This window comes from Callithrix jacchus, chromosome 8 (genome assembly GCF_049354715.1).
Source record: "Callithrix jacchus isolate 240 chromosome 8, calJac240_pri, whole genome shotgun sequence".
Classification (NCBI taxonomy): domain Eukaryota; kingdom Metazoa; phylum Chordata; class Mammalia; order Primates; family Cebidae; genus Callithrix; species Callithrix jacchus.
This window is the reverse complement of record NC_133509.1, coordinates 24,662,757-24,671,678: the sequence shown is the minus strand read 5'-3', so window position 1 is coordinate 24,671,678 and position 8,922 is coordinate 24,662,757. Positions and strand designations below refer to the sequence as shown.

The window sequence follows — 8,922 nt, the reverse complement described above, 5'->3', positions numbered from 1 at the left end:
CATTTGGATTCTGCGTTCTGGCTCAACCCACTTAATGCTCCAACTTGAAGTTTTCTACAGGCTGTGTGGATAGGAGGGTCTAAACAGAGTTTATCAGAACCCAGGTGGTCCTTCTCTAACCTCTCTCTCTCTAGCTTGGACCCGAAGAACAAAGGCACACGAGAGGAGAAAGGTGACCATCCGGACGATGACGGTCACATCCAAACGGATCCCACTTTTCCCAAGCGCTCTCGTCCTGAGAGTGCGTTTTTTAATTTTTAAAATTTATATAAGAAGGGAGCTCTTCAAGGAGAGCCACCTCCACCCTCAGGTATCCATCACAGCTCCAGCGCGCCTGGGAAACCCGCCCCGAAATTCCGAGAGGAAGCTCAGAGTTGTAGTGGCCGCGGAGCCAGCTCGGCGGTGACGCAAGGTCCAGTCCCTATTGCCAGACCCGGGGCGGGAGAGAGGATCCTTGTCGATTTCGGGGTAGTGGGGGGCTGCGCTCCATTGTTCACTCCGGGCCAATCAGGGTTGGCCCACTTCCTCCCAGCCAATCTCCCTTCACCCCCAGACTCCCACCCAAGCCCACCCCGCCCATCATCCCCCGGGTCCCCATCACCTCCCCCGCATCCCCGGCAGTTCAGGGGAAGCTTCGTGACGCCACAGGTCCCGCCCCCAGCTCCGGCCCTGGGCGAATGCGTGTTGACGTCATGCTGCGTGCGGGCCGGTGCGGAATCGGTCCTTCAACTCCGCGGGGCAGGAGGAGTTAGTTAGCAAAGAGCCGAGGCCGGGCGCGCGACCCTTGTCCTTCTGCCCCTGGCCGCACACTTTGCGCACATCTCTTTTTCTGCATGGTGGATATTATTTTTCATTATCCTTTTCTGGGTGCTATGGGTGATCATTCAAAGAGTAAGTCTTTCTGTGTGTGTGTGGGGGTGGGGTGGGGTGTGTGTGCGCTTAATATGCAAAATTTCTAATGCAGAAAAATGTTTAGTGGATTCTACAAGTGGCTTCTATTTGTCAGGATAGTTTAGAAGAGAAAAAACGAATGCATGTCTCCTACAAGACTGCTTATCTTTGCAAATCCTGTTGTTTTATTTTATAAGTAAACACTATTTCTCAAGCCGGCTAGGATGACTTCGGGCTGCGAGATCTGCTTCTGTTTTGCACAGAGGCAATTAGGTTTGATTTAGGGATGTGGGGATTTTAATTTTTATTTTTTTGTTGTTGTTGTTTGCCTTTCTGTTTTTCAAAGCTAGGAAGCTGTCTCTCGCTTGCTCTGGGGTATTTAAACTAAGAACTGTCCGAGAAGCTGAGCGGGGACTGCCGAAAGCCGATGTGTCTGTGTTGGGATAGGAGGCAGCCGCTGAGTGGGAGTGTGTGAGCGGAAATGCCGAGACAGCACCGTTAGGTGTTGATGTCCAGGGGTCCGCAGTGCCTGTGTATTCGCTCTCTTCTTAGTTACGTGTTAGCGTTTAGTTTCAAGACACGTCGACAAAACGACTGTAATTAGTGAATGTAATAGCGAAATATTTGGGGGTGGGGGACAGAAGAAGCCTTCAGCAATCCAGAAGATACTGGTTTTTCGTTTCCAATGGTCTGGACCTTTAGAAAGCTCATCACCTTCCTTATGGTCGCAAGTCTTGAAAGAAAGAACAAGAGAAAGAGCGGGTTGGGTTGGGCTGGAGTGGCTGAGGCCGGCCGGCGTCCGTGCAGTCAGGCCTGACACGGCCCCGCGCCCTTTCCCGGCAGAGAAGCCCGGGACTGCCATGTGCGTGGGCTGCGGGAGTCAGATCCACGACCAGTTTATCCTGCGGGTGTCGCCCGACCTCGAGTGGCACGCCGCCTGCCTCAAGTGCGCCGAGTGCAGCCAGTACCTGGACGAGACGTGCACGTGCTTCGTGAGAGACGGGAAAACATACTGCAAGCGGGACTATGTCAGGTGAGGCCGGCGGGAACGCGGGCTGGACCACCGCGCGCCGGGGCCAGGGCCGGGGCCGGGGCTGGGGATGGCGGCCTGCCCGCGCGCCCAGGGTCTGCCCGGGGAGAAGGCCAGCCGCATGCCTCACGGGTGCTGCAGAGCGCCCCGGGGCCCGGGAATGCTCGCAGGCGGGTCACCGCAGCCTCCTGGTGGGCCACAAAGTGTCCTGGGCGCGCGCTGGAGCCGGTAGCAGCTGGGGACACCAGGACGGCCGAAGGCCCCGCTCTGACGCCGCCGCGCCTTGGGCCCGCAGGCTGTTCGGCATCAAGTGCGCCAAGTGCCAGGTGGGCTTCAGCAGCAGCGACCTGGTGATGCGGGCGCGGGACAGCGTGTACCACATCGAGTGCTTCCGCTGCTCCGTGTGCAGCCGCCAGCTGCTGCCTGGGGACGAATTCTCGCTAAGGGAGCACGAGCTGCTCTGCCGCGCCGACCACGGCCTCTTGCTTGAGCGCGCAGCGGCCGACAGCCCGCGCAGCCCCGGCCCTCTCCCAGGCGCGCGCGGCCTGCATCTGTCAGGTAAGCGCGCCGGGGCCTGTGCCGGGGGTGTGTGTGCTTGCGTGTGTGTAGGGGCGTGCTTGTGTCACCGAGATGTCACTTGTGTGTGGAGGCGTCTGCTGGGGTGTTTTTCTGTATCGATGCGGAACTGTGTGCTGGCATCAAGGCTGTGTATGCACGTGTGTCCGGGAGAAACTGCTTGCATATGAGTGTGTGAGCACGGGGAATTGTGCAGAATCGTGTTCTCCATGACCAAGACCATGCAGGGCACAGTGCTAGCAGCAGGAGAGTGGATGACAACAGGGAATCTTAACTGGTGTCCATCTTGGGGCTTGTATTAGGAATTTCTTGGAGGAATAAGTGTTATTGTCAGAAGGGAAGGAGGTTTGCCTAGGAGTATGTGTGTAATTAACACAGCTCCCAACTGGGAGCTGAGTAAGGGCTTGGTCAGCCGGGAGCCAAGAACCCAACAAAGAGGGGTGTTTGCCGTCTTGTTTTGAGGCCCAGTTTGATGAACAATTTAGCCAGGTTCTTCTGGGGGAGGTGGAGTATCAAGGCATAGTGGACTCTCACTGGAATATTCTGGGTCCTGATCAACAGCTGCCCAGAGATGGGGTCTGAGTGTGTCGCCGGCAAGTAGGGCTGAACAGAAACAGTCTGCCCCAGGCAGGGCAGTTTCCCCCAGGTAGCCATCGGCCTGCAGCACACATCCGTAGACCAGGCTGGGTCTCTGGGTGCTTTGTGTCCTTGCCCCACTCCTCCCCTCTATCTCCACTTCCTCCCTATGGAAAGAGGAAATTGGGCTGAATGGACTATTTGTAAATATTTGTCCAGACCGAGAAATGTGTAGCGGGGAACATAACCCGAAATGGTGCAGCACAGATCCGTGGTGTGTAGATCACGTTCAAACGGAGATGTGAAATGGCAGGAAGCGGGTATTGAGGGCACCTCCATCTGGGATCTCGGAGAGGCTCCCCTTTGTTTGTTTCGGGTTTCAGCCTGCAGGCTCTGGGATCAGTCACTGTTTCCCGGGGACGGAGAAAACCTGGGGCCAAGCGAGGAGAGTGTCGGCGGCCGCTCACCAGCTTAGTGGATGGGAGGCCACTGGGCTGGGGAAGCCGGAGCCTTGGGGAAAGAGACCCAGGGCCGAGGCCCAAGGGCGGGCAGGAAGGAAATGTTGCAGGCCCTGGAGGCCTGTCCATACCCCTGGACAAATATTTGACACAAGCAGCCCGGCCCTGTCCAAATGGGGTCTGAAGGAGGGAAAGGGCCCTTGTAGGCCTCGGGATATGTGCACCCCCCACCTAGTACCCGGAGCAGCACCGCGCCCCAGGTCCAGGTCCATCCCTTTCCCTCTCCAGAGACCCAGGCGAGCCTCTTTCCTCTTTCTCTGAAACTCTGACCTCTTCCGGAGGGCTTCGCTTGTTCCAAGGGTCCTGCGACTAAAGGAGGCACAACCCCAGGCGGCCACTCCTTCCCCGCAGCGGCCTGTCTAGAGCTCCAGCGCCCTGCTGGAGCTCGGGAGAGATCGCTGCGGGGCAGCCCAGCCTGGGCTGAGAGAAAGAACGAAAATGCACAGCTCTCCGCATAAGGCGAACAGATGGCGAGGAAGACGAGCAATCAAACGAAATAAACAGAATAAAACTGAAACGAAGTCGGGCCCCAGGACGCTCGGCCGCCGGAGGTTGGGCGCGGGGCGGGTGGGTGGCGGCCCCTAGCTCACCTTTGGCCCCACCCTGTCCTGGCAGACCCTGGGTCGGGCCGGCAGCCCACGTTGCGCCCGCACGTGCACAAGCAGACGGAGAAGACGACCCGCGTTCGGACTGTGCTCAACGAGAAGCAGCTGCACACACTGCGGACCTGCTACGCCGCCAACCCGCGGCCCGATGCTCTCATGAAGGAGCAGCTGGTGGAGATGACCGGCCTGAGCCCGCGGGTCATCCGCGTCTGGTTCCAGAATAAGCGCTGCAAAGACAAGAAGAAATCCATTCTCATGAAGCAGCTGCAGCAGCAGCAGCACAGCGACAAGACAGTGAGTGGCAGCGGGGCCGGAGGCGCGAGTTGGGTGGGGCCCGAACTTCTGCCGTGGTATCTGCGTGCCTTTCTCGGGGTGAGCCCCGGGAGATCCAGGGAGAACTGGGCACTTCGGATGCTGTATGTCTGTACCTTCAGAGCAAGGTTTCCCTTGGGTTTGAGGCTTCCTGACTATATTGTCTGGGATCCGGGTTTCTCCTTGTCCCAGCGGCAGCCACGGGTTGCGGGTCCCGGGCGCTGCGCGGAGCCGGAGGCGGCAAGGCTGTGGGCAGCGCCCGCCAGTCGGGATGGTGGGTTCTGTCCCTCTGTCGGCAGCTGGAGAAAGGTGGGCGTGCTGGCCTTGCCTTTTCTCACTGGACGGTTGGCTCCCAGCACGGAGAATGACCTATGGTGGCAAGTTTGCGGCCCCCGCAGATCCCGGGTGGAGAAAGAGAGCTCTTTCGATGAAGTCGAGTGTGCGCCTTCCCGCAAAGCAATGCAGATCACAGTCACTCCCCAAGGCCTGGAGCTCCAGTCTCAAAGACTGCAGAAAAGGTCAGACCTAAGTAGAGCGCCCACCACCTTCTGCTTGCCCCACAGAGCCTTCAGGGACTAACCGGGACGCCCCTGGTAGCGGGCAGCCCCATCCGCCACGAGAATGCTGTGCAGGGCAGTGCAGTGGAGGTGCAGACGTACCAGCCGCCATGGAAGGCGCTCAGCGAGTTCGCCCTCCAGAGCGACCTGGACCAACCCGCCTTCCAGCAGCTGGTGAGGCCCTGCCCTACCCGCCTGGACCTCGGGACTCTGTGGGTTGGGGATTTAGCCACTTAGCCTGGCTGGAAGGGGAGGGGGTGGCCTTGGGCTGAGGGGCTGGGAACAGCCCTAGGCAGTGGGGGAGGGGGAACAGTGGTGGGTCCTGAAACCTCATCTCCGCCCATTACGCGCCCTAAACCAGGTCTCCCTGGATTAAAGTGTGCACAAGAGAGGTCGCAGGATTAACCAACCCGCTCCCCCGCTCTAATCCCCCCTGCTTGCGCCTGGGGACCTGGCCTCCTTTTCCGCAGGGCTTGCTCTCAGCCGGCGGCCGGTCCCCAGGGGACACTCCCCGACTTGGAGCACGCGGCCCTGGAGCACCAGCTTGGGTGCCTCTTCACCCGCCTCTTCCCGGTGTCTCCGCCGCCCCAGGTCTCCTTCTCCGAGTCCGGCTCCCTAGGCAACTCCTCCGGCAGCGACGTGACCTCCCTGTCCTCGCAGCTCCCGGACACCCCCAACAGTATGGTGCCGAGTCCCGTGGAGACGTGAGGGGAACCCCTCCCTGCCAGCTCGCGGACCTCGCATGCTCCCTGCATGAGACTCACCCATGCTCAGGCCATTCCAGCTCCGAAAGCTCTCTCGCCTTCGTAATTATTCTATTGTTATTTAAGAGAGAGGACCTAGAGACACTGGACAGCCCAAGGTGCCAGGATGCAACCTGTTTTCACGAGACTGCAGTCCCCTGCTCCGAGGACTCTCATTTTTCAAAGCCAGAATTTGGGACTTACTAGGGCTAGCTCTGTCCTCTCCTCTCCGCGCTCCGCGTGGCCGCCGCTCTGTCTCTCCACGCCCCACCTGTGTCCCCACCTCCGCCGCCCCGAGCTCGCCCACGCCGCCCCCGCCCCTCCCCCCACTCCCCAGCGGCTTCTCCCGGCCTCTAGCGGGGAAAGGAAGGTGATAACGCAGAGGAACAGACACTCAAACCCCCAAAGCGCATGATTGCTGGGAAAGAGTAGAAAGCAGCGTTGCCTTGAAAGCATTTAAGTTATTCGACGGAGGACCGAGTGTGTGAGCCTTTGCCGAAAAACGTAAGTTATTGTTATTTATTGTGAGAACAGCCAGTTCACGGTGGGACTCGCATTTTGATCTTAATAAAAAATCATACCCCGGTGCGACGCCGCTCCCGTGTGCTGTTGGTGCCGCGGCAGGGCCGCAGGAGGCAGGTCCCCGTCGGGCTGGCGTCGGCGGCCGCGGCTCCGCGTGGGCCTCGCGGGCTCCGCGTGCTGCGGACGGGGCGGGCCCGGCCCGGCGGGGATTGGGCGCGGCCGAGGGGCGGAGCCGGGCGCCTGCGCACTGAGGCCCTCCCGGAGGCCGGCGCGCCCCTCGCACTACCCCGTGGCACCTGGGCGCCGAGGCCCGCGGGCGGGGGCGGGACTAGTTTGGGCGGGAGACCCACCGCGCTCCGTAGCGGCTGAGCGGCGGGCTCCGGTTTAGGGTCCTGCGGGCGAGGGCGCGCCCGGTTCCCGGAGCCGGCCCTGGCGGCGCGCCTGCAGCGCCCCGAGCCCCGTTCTCGCCAGGCGCCCCCGACCTCCGTCCCGGCGCTTCCTTCCCCCGCCGTCCGCGGCCCTCGGTGAGGCGCGAAGCCCGCGCGCTGCCCCGACCCTGCGGCCCAGCGGTGAGGCCGAACCCAGCTAGACCCGGCGGCCGTGACGTGACGGGCCGTCTCAGCGCGGTCGCCGGAGTGGATGCGCGACGTGATCAATCCGCGGCGTTTATTAATTCCCCAGTCTAGACGGAGGCGGGGGCCGGGCGGCGGCTGCTTATCTGCGTTTGGCATCACCTGCAAGCGATACACCGAGGGGCGGCAGTGGGCCCCGCTAGGAGCGCGGCTGCCGGGAAAATAAGTCCACCCAGAACCAGTCTGGCGTGTCTTCGGTTTATTTTCTTTCCAGACCGAAGTGGAGGGGGTGGGGGTGGGAATGGCCCCTGGATATGCTGTGCCCAGGTCACTTGGTGTGACATTTCAAACCCTGCGACTTGTTTTCTTGAAAACTGGCTTTAGTGATCGCAGGAAATAACCGAGAGACACTGAATCTCCAGTAGGCCCCCAGGCAAGCGCGCGCACCCACAAAAACAAGAAACCAAAAAAGAAAAAAAAAAAAAAAACAAACCATGGAGGCTCAGGTTTTACTCTTTACAAATATTTAACCCTTTGGCAGCCTGGGACAGTTGTTTTTCCCAGGCCAGCCTTCACTTAGTGGAGTCGGAGCTTCCCGACTACCAGTTAGTCCCCCGCTGGTGTAAGAACCTCTGGCAGTGACTTGCCGGTTCCTTGCCCCTCGAGTTAAGCGACCCACAAGTGTATCCTCCTTTCTCCAAGGTTTGTTTTGAAAGTGGGCCACGCCCTCACTGGGTAGGGGATAGTTGCCATCTTAGCTTAGGTAGACGCTGGCAAGAGAAACGTGTCTGGGGGCCCTGGAGTTTTTAGATAGAGAAGTAGGTGCCTTCTGTTAGACATGACTGCTTGGATGGCCAGAGGCCACTGTGGGTTTTTCAGCAGAGCTTTTGGCAGAATTCCTTCACCTCCCCCCCCCTTCCAGATGATGGAAGCCTTGCTGGCAATTACTGAAAAAAAAAAAAAAAAAATGGGAGGAGGTGGAAAAATGGAGCCGCATTTATATTTTACTTCCTGAAAGTCAAGGTGATGCTAGCACAAATATTAAAGGGAACATTCCCTTTCTTTGGGATTTAGGAAATGGTGCTGCAAACTTAGAGATAAGGGAAGAGATAGGCAGGGTTAATGAGGACCAGCTTTACTGCTCAAGTGCCCAGAAATGGCTTTAATAATCAGGTCTGGGTTCTGTGAGGCTTTCTTCCTTTAACTTAGACCATTCCTCCCCACACAGAAATACAGATTTCTCCTTTTACCTTCTGGCTGGCCGTTAGAAAGGGGGCTAAAACTTCCAATAAATCTTACTTTCAAAAACTTGTGATCTATCCAGAATATTTGAGTTTTCTCCCTTTTAAGTAAAAAGGAAATAACAGGTTATTGAATAAAGAATTTCATTAACAGTTAATTTGCTCTGAATTTTTGCCTTTGACAGATTGCAGTGTTTTAATGCTGTGAATGGAACTGTCTGCGTTAGTTGTCTCTTAACATCTATCTCTTTCCTTATCATCCATACATCCAAAATCAAATTCCTCTTTTTGATATTTGTATGAGTATGCCTGTCTTTTTTGAATATTGGGAGGTTACCCAGATAAAAGTGGCATTGTGTGTTAGGATTCCTGCATCTCTCTCTATCACTGTATAAAACATTACAAGCTTTTCTCTCCGATAGTTGCCACCCACCCAAAGGGGTGCATCACTTTCTATGTGGGTTTCCAGGGAAAGGGTTTAACTCTAAACCTTGTTACAGTGGTCCCTAGTGAGGTGTTACATCCACGCTTGGTTAGTTACATTAATAAGTATCAGTTTTACTGGTTCCCAGGTCATCTTTAAATATCTTCTGTAATACAGCAGGGATTTCCCCATAAATTAAATTACCTGTAACAATTACAAGTGTTGTATTTTATGCTTACTGAACTTTTAACGTGAGATACCCAGTTGTGCAGTAAAAACTCAATTCTGTAAAAGAGGCCATAGGTGGAAAGAGGGAGTTATGTAGCTATATTGACTTTAGAATACGATTTTCTCA

General features: G+C 57.2%; 1 protein-coding gene across 1 annotated transcript; it reads left to right on the top strand.

The window, feature by feature from the left end:
• Positions 1-750: 750 nt before the first annotated feature.
• On the top strand, positions 751-6,396 carry ISL2 (ISL LIM homeobox 2). The gene is made up of 6 exons (XM_002763455.6): positions 751-891; positions 1,735-1,924; positions 2,217-2,479; positions 4,207-4,490; positions 5,072-5,239; positions 5,657-6,396. The coding sequence occupies exons 1-6, from the start codon at positions 834-836 to the stop codon at positions 5,771-5,773; spliced, it is 1,080 nt and encodes a 359-aa protein (XP_002763501.1). The 5' UTR covers positions 751-833; the 3' UTR covers positions 5,774-6,396.
• The last annotated feature ends 2,526 nt before the right edge of the window (positions 6,397-8,922 follow it).

Coding starts and splice junctions, on each gene's coding strand:
- ISL2 (XM_002763455.6), top strand. CDS start 834: ATGGTGGATATTATTTTTCATTATCCTTTTCTGGGTGCTATGGGTGAT. Junction 2,480..4,206: donor GCGCGGCCTGCATCTGTCAG/GTAAGCGCGCCG, acceptor CTGTCCTGGCAG/ACCCTGGGTCGGGCCGGCAG. Junction 4,491..5,071: donor AGCAGCACAGCGACAAGACA/GTGAGTGGCAGC, acceptor CTTGCCCCACAG/AGCCTTCAGGGACTAACCGG.